At 41.4% G+C, this 20,325-nt stretch overlaps 1 protein-coding gene across 2 annotated transcripts in view; it reads right to left on the reverse strand.

Annotated features, from left to right (window-relative positions):
• Window positions 1-3,965: 3,965 nt before the first annotated feature.
• The window catches only part of LOC140551914 (suppressor of cytokine signaling 7-like), a 28,158-nt gene continuing 11,798 nt past the window's right edge, over window positions 3,966-20,325 (reverse strand). For both annotated transcript variants that reach the window (XM_072675713.1, XM_072675712.1), the window contains 7 exons: window positions 16,999-17,109; window positions 15,655-15,800; window positions 13,525-13,693; window positions 8,166-8,294; window positions 6,728-6,863; window positions 6,205-6,359; window positions 3,966-5,619 (listed from right to left, as the gene is read on the reverse strand). In XM_072675713.1, coding sequence (XP_072531814.1) covers window positions 6,239-6,359; window positions 6,728-6,863; window positions 8,166-8,294; window positions 13,525-13,693; window positions 15,655-15,800; window positions 16,999-17,109 — 812 coding nt within the window. In that variant the 3' untranslated portion in view covers window positions 3,966-5,619; window positions 6,205-6,238. The remainder of the gene's footprint in view (window positions 5,620-6,204; window positions 6,360-6,727; window positions 6,864-8,165; window positions 8,295-13,524; window positions 13,694-15,654; window positions 15,801-16,998; window positions 17,110-20,325) is intronic.

Below are 20,325 nucleotides of genomic sequence, written 5' to 3' on the forward strand. Positions count from 1 at the left end.
TCAGGTATTCAATAGTCCTGGCAGGTATCAGGTATTTACTACACTCTGTAGAAATCAGGTATTTATTCGAATCTGCTGGAATTCAGGTATTACTTCAGGGATTTTTACATTTAGGGAACAAGTATTCACTAGGCCCTGCAAAAATCAGGTATTTACTAGGCCCAGTAGGGATCAGGTGTTAACTACACCCTGCTGGAATCAGGTATTAACTACACCCTGCTGGAATCAGGTATTCTTTAAGACATTTAGAGAACAAGTATTTACCAGGCCCTGGAGGATTCAGGTATTCACTATGCTCTGCAAGAGTCAGGAATTCATTAGGTCCTTCTGGAATCAGGTATTTTTTAGGCCCTGCAGGAATTAAGCATTCATTAGGCCCAGTGGGGATCAGATAATCATTACGTCCAGTAAGCTTCAGTTATTTACTAGGCCCTGCCAGAATCAGGCATTCACTAGGCTCGGTAAGCATCATATATTCATTAGGCCCATTAAACAATAGGTATTTACTAGGTCCTGTAGGGATCAGGCATTTACTAGGCCCTGCAGGAATCAGGTATCCACTAGTCCCCATTGAGATTGTGTATTTACTAGGCGCTATAGCGATAAGGTATTCTTTCGGCCATGAAGGGATCACATACTCAATAGGCCTGACAGAAATCAGGTATTCAATAGACCCTGAAAGAATCAGATATTTACTACACCCTACAGGAATCAAGTATTCAATCAGCCCTGCAGGATTCAGGTATTCATTAAGCCCTGTAGTAATCAAGCATTTAGTAGGCTCTATAGTGATCAGGTATTCACCATGCCCTGTATGTAGCAGGTATTCACTACACCCTGTAGAAATCATGTATTTATTAGGATCTCCTGGAATCAGGTATTCATTTGGACATTTAGGGAACAAGTATTCACCAGGCCCAGCAAGAATCAGGTATTCACTAGGCTCTGTAGGGATCAGATATTCATTAGGCTTATTAAGCTTCCGGTATTTACTAGGCCATGAAGGAATCAGGAATTTACTAGGCACTGCAGGAATCAGGTTTTCACTAGGCCCTATAAAGATTGGGTATTCACTGGGCCCTCTAGAGATAAGGTATTCTTTCGGCCAGGTATTTACTACACCCTATAAGAATCAGGTATTCATTAGTGTCTGCTGGAATCAGGTATTCTTTTGGACATGTAGGAATCGCGTATTCACCAGACCCTGCAGGATTCAGGTATTCAATATGCCCTGCAAAAATTCGGTATTCTTTTCAGGCCCTGCTGGCCAACTGGAATCAAGTATTTATTAGGCTTTGCAGGAATTAGGGATTCATTAGGCCGTGTAGGGATCAGGTATTCATTAGGCCCCGCAGAAATCAGAAAATCACTAGACCTAGTAAGGATCAGGTATTCACTAGGCCCTGCAGGAATCAGGTATTCTCTAGGCGCTGCAGGAATCAGGTATTCTCTAGGCGCTGCAGGGATCAGGTATTCATTAGGCCCTGCAGGAATCAGGTATTCTCTAGGACCTGCAAGAATCAGGCATTCTCTAGGCGCTGCAGGGATCAGGTATTCACTAAGCCCTGCAGGAATCAGGTATTTACTAGGCCATGCAGAAATCAGGTATTTACTAGGCCATGCAGGAATCAGGTATTTACTAGGCCATGCAGGAATCAGGTATTCACTAAGCCTTGCAGGAATCAGGCATTCTCTAGGCCCTGCAGGAATCAGGCATTCTCTAGGCCCTGCAGGAATCAGGAATTTACTAGGCACTGCAGGAATCAGGTTTTCACTAGGCCCGGCCCTGCAGTAATCAGACATTCTCTAAGACCAGCAGAAATTAAGTATTCTTTAAGTGCTGCAGAAAGTATGTATTCATTAGACCCTGTAACGATCAGGTGTTCATTAGGCCATGCAGAAAGCAGGTATTCACTAAGAACTGCATGTATTAGGTATTGTTTAGGTCTTGTAGGGATAAGGTGTTAACCAGGCTTCACTAGTTTTTTCAAAGGGTTTTAAAAAGGCTTTTAAAAGGACGTTTCAGTCCTACAGTGATTCTTTCTTGCAGGACTTTCTAATGCCTGCACAATTCTTGCAAGATAACTTCACAATACCTTCACAAAGGTTTCGTCACAAATTGATTTGGACATTGCTTTAGTTTTTTAAGAGCTTCCCAATAAGATTCCATCAGGACGTCCGCAGCAAAATCATCAAGTGAAAGCCCAGCAGGAATATATTCCTGCAAAAATATCTGTAATGAGCCCTGTCAGGTATTCACTAGGCAATGCAGTTTAACATGTCTCAAAAGTACCATATGCTAGCCTTCACCCTCCCAGCACTTGGTAGCATCATGTGATGGAAACATTTTAGCTAGTTAGTGGATACTGAATGAAGGGTAGAGGGAGATCAAATAATATATATAATGTAATAAACTGAAGCAGTTTTTAATCGAATGCTAAATGTTTCATAGAATTCTATTTTATAGTACATATATGCCACACTGTTAACATTTTATACTGAGTGGCTGATAGAAGTGCATAATGAAGCCTCAGAGATGTCTAGTAACAAGGTAGAACTACTTCACTACTGTACTTAAGTACTAAAATGCTGTATCTGTTCTCTACTGGATTTTTTCCACTTTTACTTCACTACATATTTCGGATGAGTTTAATATTTTTACTCCGTTACATTTTTTTATGTGCTGCAAAAATGATACTAATCATTTCAAACCCACATTATCACCGCCAGAGCAGCGCTGTCACCGGGTTTGATAAGACCGCCTCAACATTGAACAGAACAAGCGATCAAGCCGTGAGCGCAAATGCTACCGTTCTTCCTCTCACTCCGCTGCTGCAGTGAGAACACTAACTCTAGAGCTTTATTAGTTTATTCCGAGATGGAAGAACCACCAGAAGAAACTCCATCTTCACCACCTTCAAATACTTGTATGTGGCCTAATGGCCTGAGATCTTTTAGTTGTAGTTTTGTTTACAGGGAGTTAAGCTTAGTGTTTTAATCTGCTTAATCTGTTTTCACATATGAAACACTTGTTTGTGGCAGTTTGCTGTCAATTCTGTTTAGCTTTTCTTTTGGGCGAGTTTGTTTAGAGAGTTAATTGAAGACGGCATGTACCTGAACTCTGCTTTCTACATTCCTGTCCTTTTACTACAGCCAAAGGAATTGTGACAGTCCTTAAGTCTAAGCATTTTAAATAATAAAAACAATGATACTCAAACTTTTGACTGCTTTCTGTAAGAACTACATAACGTAGTACTTTTACTTTCAGTACTTAAGTAGAACATTTTATAATTACCACAAATTATTGTATGATTACTACAGCTGACCACACTGATCTATTGATCCTGATCACTTAAACCACTGAGATGCATTTGAGCCTCATGTTACAGCATATGTTAAGTGAACTAGGGGCAGTGAGCATGCACACACCCAGAGCGGTGGGCAGCCAACTCGGATGTAGGCCCTTGCTAAAGGGCCCAACAGTGGCAGCTTGCCGAGCCTAGGTATCAAACCCACAACCCTGTCATCAATAGCCTGGAGCTATAACCGCTGAGCCACCACTGTGATGTTACATCTCTTCTTCCTCCCTTCAATCACCAGTTTGGAGAGTCCCGATGTTACAAGACCTGGGGTGATGACGGGGCCTACGCCAAAGATCTATGGGTTTTAATTTGCTAACATTGTTCCCATCTTATTATTTGTCGAGATACAATATATGCTTTACTGCACTCATGTGTCCAGAGTCGTCTTCTAGAACTATGAATATAATTTGAGACTTTGGGAGCTATGGTTGTTGTACAGGGGATCTATGGGACATTTATTGGTGACCTTTTGAGGAGCCATTGCTGTGAGTGATACATGGGGTGGCCTGTAAGTCCAGTACTCTATGGTAATCTGTGGGGCAGCTACGGGTAATCATCGGCGGGATACTACAAACGCAATGTACAAAACAACAGAACAATTCATTTGAAGCCATCAACTCATATTTATTTTCACAATGTGTCTTTGAGATGCGTTGATTGAAAATAGTTTTTTTACCCACAGCAGACAGTGTGGTATTAGTATGGGCAGTCCTTTATCAGAGTGATGTGTTTAGCGCAGAGATCTAATCTCCACAAAAGAATTTGACATCTTCAAGCAGATTGAAATAGGCCATACATACACTATGTACACACACACACACACACACACACACACACACACACACACACACACACACACACACACACACTCAAACTCAAACTCACACTTTACCCTTTTGCTGACCATGAGAGAACAAGTATGAGAATAACCTCGTATCTCTGCAGACCTTCCAGAGAAATCTCAGCCTGGAGGAGACCCCACAATTTGAAGCATAATATTAAAGGAATGCTCCAGCGTTTTTGCCCTTAATCTCTACCTGCTGGGTCTGTAATGTATGGTCCTTTACTACAAACAAGAATTTGAACATGACTCTATAACTGAAGCTGATGGGCAGTTGCTGAAAAGCGACAGCTAACTTTTTTTTTTTAAACCTTGAGTATTTTTGCAGAACAGATTCTTTTAGAGATGGAACTAGAATGATAATTTGTTACCAGTGTGGCCACAGTTTCCACTGGCTATGCCTGATTGCCTTGGATACCAGAAGGCCTGGTATAACAGGTGCTGTAAAGCTCAATTAAGCCTAATAATAACAGTTGACCACTAGTATAGTGTTAGTAGCATTTAAGAAAGATGCAGTAAAGCTTAAAGTGTATCAGATGAAGTACATGCTAGCTTTCACCCTGCTAATGCTGGTGCCGTTGTGCAATAGGTGCAGTCTTGGCAACCAATCACAGGCTGTTTGAGCAATGCTGAACAATTTTATCACCAGTAGTAGTACTTTTGGTCAAGGATGCAAGTTCACCTGTCAGAGTTCACCAAGTTTTACACATAGTAAAATTAATTTGTTACAAAAATGTGACATGAAACCACCTGGTGGGGAAAATCATTATAATCATTATATATTTTTAAAATAATGTTTGCAATATTTATATATAAATATAAAACTGCAATCAAGTTTTATATGTGCCACATATGTATTCATGTATTCACAGAATTCTGCAACTGCCCACTGACTCCTACTGTAAGTATGTTCACTCAAATTCCTGTCTGTGGCAAATGACTGTATGCTTCACATGCAGCAGACAGAGATTACATTGAAAAAATATGAAATATTCCTTTAAGCCTACTCTTAAACTCTCCGTTCTAACAATTTCTCACCAAGCAGAGGGGAGTACTCAGACAGAGGACAGAGAGGTGTCCACAAAGACAAGTGCATCCCGAGCACAAGTCTCTGGCCACGCTCCCAGCCCCTGGGGTTGCATTTCCAGTCTTGGGTGTCCGGCTGCTTCATTAATATTGCCACAGCACTGGCCTAAATTTGTCCGGTTTCCACATCCCCGTCCCTCCGGCGGAGAAAAGAGGGAGGATCATGGTCTGAAACCTGGCCATCGTGGTCAAAACGGCTCGAAGAGGAGAGATTATAGTCCATCAGTAGTCTGGGTGTCCGTCTGGAAAACTTCAGCTGGGAAAGTCCAGTCCCCGGTTTTGTCCGGAGTCATCGAGCAGCAGCTATCCACGTACAATAAAAATAAACACCTACAAAAAGGAAAGAGGCAGTTCAGAGAGAGTAACTTACGTAAAATGAAACACTACAGTGTTTCATTTTATATTTGCAGGTACTGATTTTGCAAATTGCAATTATTACTGGCGTAATGAATCACAAGAATCACTGTCGGATCATGTCCCCGTCACAGATCAGATCATTTTTTGGACTACATTTTTTTTGCTAAGTCTGCTGTCTTCTCACTGGGCTGAGTGACATACTCTCAAGTGTGGTATCAGGTTATCTAAATGTCTGAGGGTTTAAACAAGACAGGCTCCTCCAGAATCCTCTCTAATCACTCTAATAATCTGCAGCTGATGTGTGCTGCATCTGATTCTTAATAGGCATTTGAAGTAGTAATAAATATGGGGATGACCAAATCATCTCTCAGTATTGTTAAAAATCAAGATTAAATGTCCATATGCTCATAGAAAAGGCAGATATTTTCATGGGTGTCTTAATTAAGTAAATAAACTATTACAGGGTCGTCATGTCAGCTGTTATGTAGGAATCAGCACTTGAACTTTCGGTTACGCCCCAAGCAACCACTAGAGGGAGGTGCTGTGTCAAAGACTCACTCTATGCATTATTTATCCGGTTCTGTCCAGCCTGCTACGTCTGAGCATCCGCTTCCTGTGTGGCACCACTATCCCGACCCGACTCTTTGACTGACAGGTATTTCTCCTCCTCAGGGTCGTAGAAATAAAATTTCCGCAAATACACTATCAGCGGTCTGAAAAGGGGGAGAAAAAGGGGGAAAAATCATAAACCATATTGCCACTGTACACATTAGTAGATAAGCTAAGAGGCTTTGATTCACACAAAGTCCACTGGAACCAGTACCTTCCAAAAAGATCCTCATGCATATTTGTGTCTGAGATACAAAGATTCAATTAAACTAATTAAGATACACTACACTACAAACACTACTACTACTAATGTCAGTAAGAGAATAAATAATAAAAAAAAATAGATAGTGCAAGCAGTGAAGATTTAGAATGACTGAATTTTGCTTTTTTGTCAACACCAGAATTAGTCTTCTGTGATGCATGAGCAAGAACATTATAATTGCTGTTTTGTGTGTGTGTGTGTGGCCCATACGTAGGCAAAGGCAGCTCCTGGATGTGGTCAATGCGGACGAGCTGGCGAATGCAGAAGCGGCAGAGGTGCTGCAAAGATTTAACGCTGCTAAAGCGGGAAACTGGGTACAGCAGCTGCACCGGAGTGGGTGGGAGACCTAGAAAGACAGAGAGAGACAGAGAGACATGAGAAATCCAGAGGTGTTAAACAATTACTTTTTTTGAGTGTAACACTCCTGTTTACAATAAGAACCAGCTACGGTCTGTATTTTGTATTACAGAAGAGCAAAGGGGGAAAAGACAGTAACAAACATATAAAGAATAAATACAGCATAATAGATAGTTAGATGACACACACTGTATATGTAGGGACAGTTCGATTTTTGCTATATATTTTAGGGTATATAGTTGCAATTAACATTATTCAACCATCCTTGCAAATTAGTAAAATTGATACACTTTCAGCTGTTTGCAATAAACCAAACAAACAATAACCATTTTTACAGCTCAACACAACTCATATAACAAGTGATTTCTCCAAATTCAACACTAAATGCCACTTTTAATGATGACTGCAGTCTCAGAATTACTTAACTTCTTGAAAAGAATCACTCATTAGAGCACATATTTGCAAATCAGGTGGCAAATCATTAGTTGCATCAGATGTGCTTGAAACCTAAATCAAATACCTGTCCATGTAAATGTAAATGGACTGGCTCTGGGTTTGCTGACTGTGATGTTTTATTGAATGTTAGAAACATGGCGAAGTCAAGAGAGTCCAAAATGTTCAGAGAAGAGATCATTGCCTTGTACAGACAAGAGAAAAGGATAAAAGAGTGTAAGAGTGTACAGAACCTGAACGATCCTAGAGATCCGGCAGGAAGCACAGTTCACAAGTTCAGAGTTAAAGGACCACTGGCTACACTACCTGGATGTGGCAGAAAGAGGAAGCTATCACCTATGGCCTTTGCTCAGTGATGCTCTGGGGCTCTGCTTTGCTTGCGCATGGAAGGGCAACACGACAATGATCCCAAGCATACCTCCACCAAAACTTGGTTTTAGCAGAAGTCCTGGAAGACTCTGGAGTGTTCGTCACAGTCACCTGACTTGAACCCCCACAGAAAATCCTTGGTAGGATTTGAAGAAGGTGGTTGCAGCAGCAGCAAACCCAAGAATATTAGTGAACTGGAGCCCATGAGGAATGGGCTAAGATTCCTCAGAAACGCGGCCAGAAGCTGGTATCTGGCTATGCATCACATTTGCAGCAGGTCAGAACAGTAAAGGGGGCTCTATTAAGTACTAAAGACGCTTGACATGAAGGGTTGAATAATTCTGAGACTGCAGAAGTCATTAAAAGTATCATTCTGTGTTGAATGTATACATGACAGTAGTACAGTAGTTTTGTACTTCGTGTACTTTGTGTATTCCTGCACTTGACTGTGATGACCTTCTGAACTCACCTGGAACGCGTGAGCGCAGGAAGTAGAGAAAGCGTCCGTTTTTGGAGTGCATGATGGCCCGCTCAATGAACTCCACCACCGAGTGGCAGCGGTCCTCAAACTTGGGGTGACACCACAGGCTGAACGTTCCTAGAAAACAAACAAAGCTTTAAGACACAACCAACTAAAAGCTTCTAGAAATGAGCCTGCATTTTACACAGCTGCTGCTTCGTTGCAGTAGGTGTTGCTGTGTGTCTTTAACTCTCTAGACCTAAAGAGAGAGAGAGAGGGGTCTTATCGCAAAACAGCACAAGCAAGCTGCGTTCCCAGTCCCAGGCTAAAGCCGAGGTAGGCTGCGTTTCTCGGCCGCTATGTCATAGAAGGTTGTTCCAAAAGGAAGGACCCTTCGTGTACAGCCTAGAAAGGCAGCCTCTGGTGGGAGCGATTTTAAGGGTACAACTGATATATATTTCCTGACCACAGTTCTCTGCACCCATACATCCTCATACATGACTGTTCCATTTGTGTGAGCAATAGGCTAGTGCAGAATTAGCTTGTTTTAAATAAATTAGGTTAGGAAAGTCGGCTAACCTTATCTATGTTTAGGTAGCAGACCTAGCTAGCATTAGCTGTTAGGTATTAGAGTTATGAGACTTAGGTAGTTAGGCTACATTAGAGTTAGTTAGTGTTCACCAACTAACATTCAGTTAATTGTTAGATGCTGTTCTTGGGTAGCATTAGCTAGCATTAGCTAGCATTAGCAACAGTTAGCGGAGAGAACTCCAGTACAGTACAGAACAAAAAGAACAGCTGAGTGTGTAACAGTGTACGGAAGACTGGACAGCCGACACGACTCTGAAACGGCAGTCAATCATCAACACTACACAGCCTATCAGAGAAAAGGGGTGGGGCTTATAGTGTAGACAAGGTTTGTTTCTTAAGAGCTTATAAACTGTACTGCTCTGAAGCTCTTTAGACCTGTGTAGAATTACAGCTCTGCTGAACCAGCCTCTGTAGAACCGAATCTGAGCTACAGAGAACCACTACAATTACAGCTCTGTAGACCCAGACTGTGTAGAAAAGATGAGGAATGCCTGGTGGGCTCTCGGTCAGCAGTGGTCAGCATCTATCGACAATGGATTTGAGAAGGGTCAGACCACAACTTGACGACAGGATGTTGGGTGATCGAGACAGGTAGCTGCAGACTACACACGGTGTGCACTGTCGAAAGTCCCTATAAAGGACAGGTCAGAGTGTCAGAACTGGACCTTGGAGCGATGGAAGAAGGTAGCCTAGTCTAGTGAGTCCGGTTTCTTTTTCCATCACCGGAATATCCTTCTGTCTGTATACAGGAGTTTTTATAGACTGACTGCGAGGCTGTTTTCTTCACTCTCATGCTCTGACGTTCGCTCATGTGTTCAGCTGAATTAATGTGGAGCTGATCATTTTTCTGTTCAATGAAAAGCTCAGCGAAAAAATACAATCAATTAATGTGTCTAGACCTCAGACAGCGAGAGTGTGGTTGAAGAAAAAAAAGAAAAGGGGGGGGGAGTGAAAGAACTGCAGACTGAAAAATCAAATAGACGATTTGAAGACATGAAGCCACAGAGGCTTTAAGGAAAAAAAAGAAAATTTTAACAGTGTAAATGTAACATGGATAGAAGTCTGTAGTTAAACCGGTTCCAAAAGGGCGTGCTGTTGGTCAGTCGGACAGATTCTACATTTCTACAAAGTATCAATGGGTTTGAGATTACTGAGGTGTGTGTAGAAGTCACTGAATTTACAGACTTCACACAGCGGGATTGGTTAAACACTGTTACAACTCCCAAATAAGATCTAGTTGAATGGTTTATGAGCTTAGGTTGGAAAGCTGATTCAAATGACGGCTCCCCCTAGCACTAGCAATGCTCCCAACACTAGGAAGGTAAGGACTTATCACACATCTCTTCCGATACAAGCAAAGCCAGTCACAACCTCTTTTTAAACTGCCACCGACTCAGCACTGCCGGCAGCCGACACGCTCAGAGGAAAGCGCCGGGTCACCAGCCCTGCCACATCAGCTAACAGACGCTCATCACTGCTTAGGAGCGATGAGGGGAGAGAGCACCATCTACCCACCCGGAGAGAGCATGGCCAAGTGTGCTCCCATGGACTCTGGACGCTGATGGTGAAGCAGCATGGCTGAGGATTCGACCTTGCGACCCCCGGGCCATAGTGGCAGCACATTAGACAAACAGAATTATTCTATTCTGGCAAATTGGACATACAATATGTATGTTAATCATGAGCTTAATATGATCTGGCCATCATCAATACTGAGTCCGTTTTTACAGTCAGATTAGTACATTTCAGGTTCTGTCTATTAAAAGAACAGAGAAGGAGGTCCTTAAATTTGCTTGCATAAAAACGTTAAATATAGTTTGTTTTGAGAAAATCACTAGCTACTGCTGATCAGTAGGAAAGGCCTAGACAGTGACTACTGCAGCCTGGGCAGCAAGGGTGCTGTAATGTTATTAATGTCCACTAGAGGGCACTACCATCCAGTCAGTTCTTAAATGTTTTTCAGGAGTCATTTCTGCAGTTCAGATGTTCCAGCATGACCTTTTCACTGCTACTGCTGTTTATCAGCGAGCTCACCTGACATTCAACTCTATATCTACTAAATGCAACCGAACCTACACCTAATCCTAACCCTGACCTTAATCTTACCCTTTAAACAACCATGACCCCCAAATCCCTAATCCTAACATTAACATTACCCTAAATCCTAAACCCTAACCTTCCCCTTTAATCAACCCAAACCCTAAATCTAAGGATTGATTAAAGGGTAATGTCAAGATTAGGGTTTAGGGTTGATTAAAGGGTAATGTTATGGTCAGGGTTAGGGTTTAGGGTTGATTAAAGGGTAAGGTTAGGGTTTCGGGGAGATTAAAGGGTATGTTTAAGGTCAGGGTTAGGGTGTAGGGTTGATTAAAGAGTAAGGGTAGGGTTAGGGTTTAGGGTTGATTAAAGGGTAATGTTAGGGTTTCGGGGAGATTAAAGGGTATGTTTAAGGTCAGGGTTAGGGTGTAGGGTTGATTAAAGAGTAAGGGTAGGGTTAGGGTTTAGGGTTGATTAAAGGGTAATGTTAGGGTTAGGGTTGATTAAAGGGTAAGGTTAGGGTTTAGAGTTGATTAAAGGGTAGTGTTAAGGTTAGGGTAAGAATTTAGGCTTGATTAAAGGGTAAGGCTAGGGTTTAGGGGAGATAAAAGGGTAAGTTTAAGGTGAGGGTTAGGGTGTAGGGTTGATTGAAGGGTAATGTAAGGGTTTAGGGTTGATTAAAGGGTAATGTTAGGGTTAGGGTTTAGGGTTGATTAAAGGGTAAGGCTAGGGTTTAGGGGAGATAAAAGGGTAAGTTTAAGGTGAGGGTTAGGGTGTAGGGTTGATTGAAGGGTAATGTTAGGGTTTAGGGTTGATTAAAGAGTAAGGTTAGGGTTAGGGTTTAGGTTTGATTAAAGGGTAATGATAGGGTTAGGGTTTAGGGTTGATTAAAGGGTAATGTTAGGGTTAGGGTTTAGGGTTGATTAAAGAGTAAGGTTAGGGTTAGGGTTTAGGTTTGATTAAAGGGTAATGATAGGGTTAGGGTTTAGGGTTGATTAAAGGGTAAGGTCAAGGTTAGGGTTAGGGTTCAGAGTTGATTAAAGGGTAATGTTAGGGTTAGGGTTTAGGGTTAATTGAAGGTTAAGGTCAAGGTTAGATGGTTACACTTGCATTTTTTATGGGGCTTGGCCCCTATCCAGCTATAATCCTGATGCATAAAGTGACCAGATGTGAACGGAGTCTTAGTTTTACTGCATAAACAGCAACTTTTACTTGGTTAAATATTTTCAAATAACCTGCTTACTATTCAACAGAAGGTTTAAAGTCATTTAGGTTAAAAAGAGGTTTTATACCTGGAAATGACATTTATTGTTTTTTGTTTTTTTTAATCTTAACTTTAAGTTGAGGGATCAGAGATGTAACTGTCTCTTCGACTGTTTGAAGGAAAAACACTTCACCCCAGAATTGGAGCAGTTCCGCTTTTTAAAGCCGCCAGGCCTGAAGCTGAAGCTTCTTCTCTTCCTGTTTCTCTAACAGAAACAGATAATGCCATTTCCAGTGTATACCGTGATGATTTTTTTTTACTCTGACTGAAACTGTTTTTAGTTCATGCATCTTGATTTTAGCATGATAACCCTCTCAGAACCCGCTCACAACTCTCAGAACAAAACCTTGTATCTCAGAAAGTGGCTTTTATAGGAGATGGAAAAAAAAACATTTTTAACTTCAACAAGATTTATTAGCCATTTGGGTCCGTTTTACATGAAATTTTGACTAAGTGTAACAAAGGGCAGCTTGTTAAAAATGAAACAAAATAAAGAATTTACAATGTAAGGTTTTGTTCCAACAAAAACCCTGTCAGGACAAAAACCTGCCTCCAAATGAACAGCTATACAGGAGAAACCAGAAATGTTCTTAACTAGTAACAGAAGTCAAAGTAAAGAGATTTTATTTCAAGTAATTTCAAATAATCTCTGTTGGTCCATTCATCATAATTTTTGTACACAATGAGAATAATTGAAAAAGATTAATTATTTTCAATTATGCCAATGTTTTTGCATGAACGTGATGACATGTATACTTATATTGTCATATCGTCACTGTTAAAAAATGAAAAAATCTTTCAATGAAACTTTTCAATGGAACTCAATGTAAAAAAAAAAAAAAAAAAAAAAACTTCAATTTATTTGGAGCATTTCTATTGGTCTAAATTTTAATCTAATGTAAAGAAAAGTAATCAATGGCAAAAAAAATAAAAGAAAAGATATATGTATATTAACGTATATGTATATAAACGTCAAAATATCATTATATATATGTATATATATATATGTATGTATGTATGTATGTATGTACATATAATTACGTAAATAATTCTTATCAAAAGTAAGCCTAAACTTGCCTGGGTTTACCACTGCTCTCAACATCTTAACTACAATACATGGCCAGATCCACCACTTCTTTCAAATTCAAGGGTTTATCCCTCCAATTCATCCCAATCACTGACATTTTAACAGCTGTCATCAATGAGTGTGCCTTTACTTAAAGTAGTTGGACCCACTACATACAGGGAGTGCTTGGACACTTGGGCATATAGTGAACAAATAAAAAAAATAAATAAATAAATAAAATAAAATAAAAAAGCAAGTCCCACGTCCACTACCATGTCAGAGGTGAAGCCTACAAGGGAGGAGTTTCTGATAAAGCGGCATGTATATACATGAGAGAGCTAGTGCAAGTACCAGGTAGTGTTCCATGCATGTATATGGTGTGTGCGTGTGTGTGTGGTGTGTTATAGTACCTCTGTAGTGCTCCATGCGTGTGTGGTGTGTGACACCCTGTGAGCGAAAGCTGAGGCTGAGGATGTATCTCGGATCTGAACTGTCCCGCACCAGGAAGGATCCATCTGCTTTCCCCTTCAGCTTCATTTCAGCATCCTCCCAGTTCATTGGTCCCCAGTACCAACCGCACTGCAAAAAGCACACACACACAAACACACACACCCACATAAGACAGCGTCACACAGGTGCACAGGAAACACACCACATAGGAAAAAGAGCACAAAACCATTGCAGTATAGATTCAGTGACACACATACAGGAGCGGTTACACATCCTGTAACCACGGTAACCAGGATTCTAGATTTAGACTAAAATCAGAACGTCAGTACGACGCGCACTGCAGACTCACTGACGATACGCTACGGGCCGGTTCCATGGACAGCCTAGTCTTGAGGTACAAGTGTACATATACAGCGTAAGCCATGCTTCACCATTAGAAATTCCTTTTAATCTGGGACTGCAAAGCTGGCTCTATGTGTCTAGACGTCTGTAGATGACTGCTTCTCCAGCAGAAGGTATTAATATGGAGTTTGTCTTTCCTCTGCTACTCTTCTGGAATGCTTTGCACATGTTCACACATCTTTCACAGTCACAAATAAGAAGGAGGGAAAGCTGGTCCAGTTTTGGTGTGGAAGTAGTAAATTTAGGACATTCTTTGGCAACATGCTAACGTTACAGCATGGTTTTAACATAGCAAAGTGTGACACACATATACAGTATACTCAAAATAGATACACTTTCCAGTCCTGTCGATAAAAACTCCACTAGACTTTGCTGTAAGAATTTGATTAGAGTGTTAGTGATCTCCAACTCCCCAACTCATCCCAAAAGTACTGGATGGAGCACCAGCATTCCAGAGCTCACACTGTTCCACTGCTCCACAGCTCAACGCTAGGAGACTTTCGACCCCTTAATCTTGTGAAAACCTAGTACACCTCTTTGAATTCTATGTTCCTATGTATCAGGGTATAATTGAAGAAAACACCTGGTTCTTAGCAGGTTTTATGAGGTAAATACAACCTAATGAACACAAGGCTAAGTTAGCACATTCATGTAAAGGTTCAAGTTTCATGACAGCACAATTAGAATGAGACTGAACAAGTATGGCTTGTTTGGAAGGACTGCCAGGAGAAAGCCTCTTCTTTCTAAAAAGAACATGGCAGAACGGTTTAAGTTGCATCTGAACAAACCACAAGACTTCTAAAACAATGTCATTTGACCATACTGCACAGCGCCATGTTTGGTAAAAAACACATCATATCCACAGCATATCAGCACAAACACCTCTTACCAATTGACAAGCACAGTGGTGGAGGAGTAATGATTTAGGCTTGTTTTGCAGCCACAGAACCTGGGCACCTTGCAGTGTGCATCATTAAGTCAACTATGAACTCCTTTATATGCCAAAGTATTCTAAAGTCAAATGTGAGGCCCTCTAACCAGCCAAGCTAAAACTTGGCCGAAATTGGGTCATGCAACAGGATAATGATCTCAAGCACACCAGCAAATCAACAACAGAAAGACTGAAAAATAAAGAGAATCAAGGTGTTGCAATGGCCCAGTCAAAGTCCAGACCTCAATCCAACTGAAATGCTGTGCGTAAAAGAAGTGCTGTGGGCCAAAACTCCTCCAGAACGATGTGAGAGTCATGCAGAAAACTATTACTTCAAGTTACTGCTGCTAAATGTCAAGATATTGATTCATGGGATGAATGTTGTATTTACCTGCTACCAGATTTTTTTATTTAAATCCTAAAACGTAAAGCCATAGAATTCGAGAGGATGTACTTTAACATGACTCCAGAAAATCCCATTTAATTTTTTATATTTTTATAGGGACTAGACAAGCTGTATGTGTGTGTGCATCTGTGTCAGCAATGGGTGCCACTTAAAGTAGCTGAATGCATGCATTAGAAGGTGTGTCCACAAACATTTGGCCATACAGTGTAACATATACCTAAATAGTAATTTCAGTATTAGAATACTGGCACCTCGAGGGGTTAACAGAGTACTAAAATATCATCCCTAATAATATCCCTAAATGGGCAGTGAGAGAGAGAGAGGGAGAGAGGATGGAGGAGTGTGCGTTACCTTCTCCAATTCTCTGAGGCTGGTGGCAAAGCTGCTGGAGTCTGGCCGGCTCAGAGGGAACAGCAAGGGGCGCTGTTCAACTGCTGCAGCTGATTGTCCATCAGGCTGGAGAGGGAGGGGCCTTGGGACAACTCGAAGAAATGTATCTGCAACACAATGGAGGATGGACTAAACTTCTGAACAGTACTGATGGGCAACACCACTGGTTTAGCAAACAATAACAAGGCTAATACTGTCATTCTGATAAGTCAACATACAAGGCTGTAAAAGCTTATTTCCGACAGTCCAACATGGTGGTGGTAGTGCCTTGTGTTAGGGGTACTTTGCTGCTTCAGGGCCTGGTCCACTTGCCAGAAGTGATGTGCTATGAATTCTGTTCTCTATCAAAAATCCTGTAGGAGAACACCTGCCTAACAGTCTGTGATCTGAAGATCAAGCACAGCTGGGTTATGCAGCAAGACAATGATCAAGTCCCCCTCTGAAATGACGGTCAAGGCCCTTCTGTTCTGTAAAGCAGAGTGGCCCAGAATTCTCTCACAGCGACTGATCTGCAGTTACAGGTAGGTACGTCCCGATCCAGTTATTTTGCCCCCAATCCAAACAAAGTTTCTTAAAACTGAGTATTAGCCAATACTGATTCTGATCTGATCTTTGTGTCTAGTTAAGATGAGCTGCTGATTAATACGTTCAGTAAAATCCTTTAACAGTAACAGTTTCTATAATGACACATTCTGGACCGATTCATTTAGTTTAGTAGAGACTTTAAAACACTGCAGCCAGGTCACTTCCTGTCTGTGTGTGTGTAGAGCTATACAATCTGGACTGATATCTGCTGTGGTTTGTCGATGTGCTATTTTGGGTTTCTATGTCGTGTATTAGCATTAGCGTTAGCCTCCACTCGGTTCTGAACATGCTCTTCAGTGCTAGATTTAAAAAAAAAAAAGCATGCTGGTAAAATAGCTCCACACTGCAAACTCTTTGGTTTACCTTAGGAGAGCATCCTTACTACTGTCAGCTGGGCAATAATGTCCGTTAATGGTGCTTTGAGGACACCAGATGGCGCTCTCTGATCACTGCTGCTAAAACAAAGACTCTGAACTGGATTGGGATAAAAATAGCACATCCTCGATCCATTAAAATATGCTTGGATCAGCTCCGATCCTATCCTCTGGATCGTATCGAGGCATCTGTAGTTACAGGATGCAGTTTTTACAGCAAATTTATTTATTAAATTGTAAATTTAGGGGCAAATACTTATTATTATTATTACTGTTTTTAAATGTGTACTGGTTTACCAGTAAAGCTCCTGAAATGTCACAGTGAAACAGTGTGTTTGTGTGTTACCGTTGAGGCTGAGGCTGTACTGGATGGTGGTGTGACTGTGTGTGAGTGGCTGCATGGATGCTGCGCCCCCGTTAGAGAGTGAACGTCCGGGCTGAGGGCCTCCAAAATCATCTGCAAACACAGAGGAAATTCATTACTTTATTTACCACTTTTTTTTCTTTTTATATAAACACCAATTTCATCATTCAGAATTCCGATCATAGAGTCTGCAGGAGTAGTGTAAGGAACCACTGCCTTAAAGGCCAATATACTACAATCGTATTCTAATATATATATATATATATATATATATATATATATATATATATATATATATATATATATATGTGTGTGTGTGTGTGTGTGTGTGTGTGTGTGTGTGTGAGCCAGAGCACATTCAACTTCAGTTAGTACTTTAAAAACATTATTTATAAGCTGTTCTTTAACCTGTTCGGTGTCAAAGCACACACTACATATATATAGAGAGAAGACTTTTCACTCAGACCCTCCACACACTGACTGAGAGGCACCTAGGTAGCAGAAGGAGCTGTAAGTGTGTGTTCCTCCAAATCCCACATGAATGTAACTCATTGCAAGCAGTGCTGTGTGTGACCCTGTTGCAGAAGAGTTTAACCCCTACTGACGAAAACCACTGTATACACACACACACAGACACACACACAAGCACAAACACACACTCTAAGACTATGTTGGAGCGTTAGTCTCACTGCAGCATTTAATAAAGCGCTGTTTAACTGAAACACACACTTCTTCTGAAAACAATACAAAGTGATTACATAGCTCTAGCATTTCGTACAAGTAGTTGCTATGCAGTTCTATATGGTTCTTAGGTGGTTGCTAGGCGGTTGCTATGCAATTTCAAGTGGTTGCTACAGATATGCTAAGCAGCTGCTATGGTATCCCAGGTGGTTGCTATAGTGTCGCTAAGCAGTTGCTTTGGAATTCCAGGTGCTTGCTCTGGGACTTGCCTAGGGGTACTAGACAAATTACGCTTAATCATTTATAATAATCTATAATAATAATATCTTCAGATTCTTCTTCTGTTTTTTTTATTCGGTGATGGTGATGGGACACAGGGGGCACCATGACTACAAGACAAATACAGACATTATATTTACTATCCAAAATCACCAGTGTACCTACACGTGTCTGCTGAGTTTTGCCTCACTATGCCCTGCACAAACAGTGCCACCTCTTTTGGGCCAATTTTTTTGCCATACTATGCCCTGCAAGTATCCCTCCACCATTTCATGCTAAAATCCAATTTTAGCCACAAACCTTTTAGACCTTCTCAAAACTATGGTAATCAGGCTGTGTATTCACAACCATTTAGTGTAATAACTTTCTGTGAGGGAGCTATTAGAGGCATTAAGCCCTTCATACATCTGGTTCATTTCACCATCACTGTGAACAATTCTTAACCACTGCCTGAACGAGACCAGTAGAGAAACACAACACAGGCCACAGGCAACCCAGCTAATTTCCGTCTTCACCTGTGGTCTTAAAGCAGGTTTAATATAAACCACACCTGCACCTAATGAACACTGAGAGTAGTAGTTAAAGCGATTCCCTTACCACAAATGTAGGCTAATACTGCAAACAAGTAATGGAAACTTCTATCTCATTTATGACCATAGTGCATAGTTCACATACAGTGTGGTCCCCCTTTGCGCACCATCAGGCCCCTGCAATTGAGTTCAGCCATGTTCAGCTCCTCTGCTGTGCTCTTCTCTTCACTGGCTTCCTGTAGCTGCTGTCCGCGTCAGATTTAAAACTCTGATGCTGGCCTACAAAGCCATGAAACGCCAGCCCCTCCGTACTTGATGGCAATGGTCAAAAGCCGATCCGCATCTAGAGCCTTTCGAGCTTCAAGTACGGCTCGGCTCGACCCGCCATCCTTTAAGATCCACAGAAGACAAGTGTCTAGGCTTTTTTCTGTCCTGCACCGAAGTGGTGGAACGAACTTCCCCTGGGTGTCCGAACAGTAGAGTCGCTCGCTGTCTTCAAAGGTGGACAGAAGACCCGCCTCTTCCGAGAGTACTTGGGCGAAGAGTAGTGTAGGGTATTATGGTCTCCATACTGACTTTTGTGTTTAGTAGTATCTAAGCTTAGAGGTATATTTTGGATCCTAGTGTATACAAACTAGCTAAGGGTATTTATCTAACTAATCAGTGAAGCACTTTTGTAAGTGGCTCTGGATAAGAAAGTCTGCTAAATGTCTTAAATGTAAATGAGTCATTCAGTGCCAGAAACCACATAAACAAGTCTAGTAGAGTTCACTGAACAACTCCACATAGTTTGAGACCAGTCTTCCAGGCTAATGTAGGCCTGCACACCATGCTAATTGGTTAGGAAGGCTGCCATAATGTATCAGTTACATTAGGCTCGTAGATCAGATTCATCAGTCTTGGATAATAGACAACATTTGGGGTCGCTGGCTATCGTTTACTGACAGTTGGTATGCTGTTTCAAGTGGCTGCAATAGTGTAACTTCAGTTCAGTCTTGGCTGATCAACTACATTTGGGGTTAGGAAGGAAACTGTAAAATGTTTACGTCAGATTTTCACAAACTGTCACTTTAAACGTTTTCTAAGCATAGGCAAAAGTTGTTCATCGGTAAAGGTACAGATTTAAGGCCTGTAGACAGTTCTTGTTGGCAAACCACTTGGTAACTGTTCCTGCAAGCTAGGTGCTCTGCTAACAGGGGAACAAAAGCTGAAGATAAAAAAGAAGTACGAAACTCTTTGGTTTTGGTTTCCTCCCTCTGTTTCTCAGATCTGTGGGCTGTATTGTTCCAGTGTAACACACGTCAGCCAGGCACACACAACGAGAGAGATGTGATGAGCTAAGCTGCGGTTAGTGTGTGGCAGTTGCTCTGCACTTCCTTTTTTAGCTGCTAACTATAGCTGATGCTAGCGCTACAACCGAGAGATAACACGCACTCCAAAACCTCTGGACTCCCTATGTCTGCATGAAAATTGCAAAAAGTTGAAATTCCCACAATTCAACACAGACACACGTTCCTCAAAATACCTCAGTTGGGCCTTAGATCTTTCTTTCTTTTCGAAGTTACATTTAAAATGTGACCATGGCTGGTTATGGGGTCATAAAACAAACGCTTGAAAACATTAAAAAATGATGTTGAAGTTGAATGAAATACAAAATGGCACAATTCACATATGGACAGATCCACTGAAAATGCAGTTAGTGGACTACAGCTCAGCATTCAACATCATCATTCCACCAAGGTTTGGAAGCTGAACCCAGATGATGCGCTAGGCTGTGAGCACCACCCTCTGCAGAGCTTTCCGCTCATAAGCGGTGCAG

Source organism: Salminus brasiliensis, chromosome 3 (genome assembly GCF_030463535.1).
Source record: "Salminus brasiliensis chromosome 3, fSalBra1.hap2, whole genome shotgun sequence".
Lineage (NCBI taxonomy): Eukaryota > Metazoa > Chordata > Actinopteri > Characiformes > Bryconidae > Salminus > Salminus brasiliensis.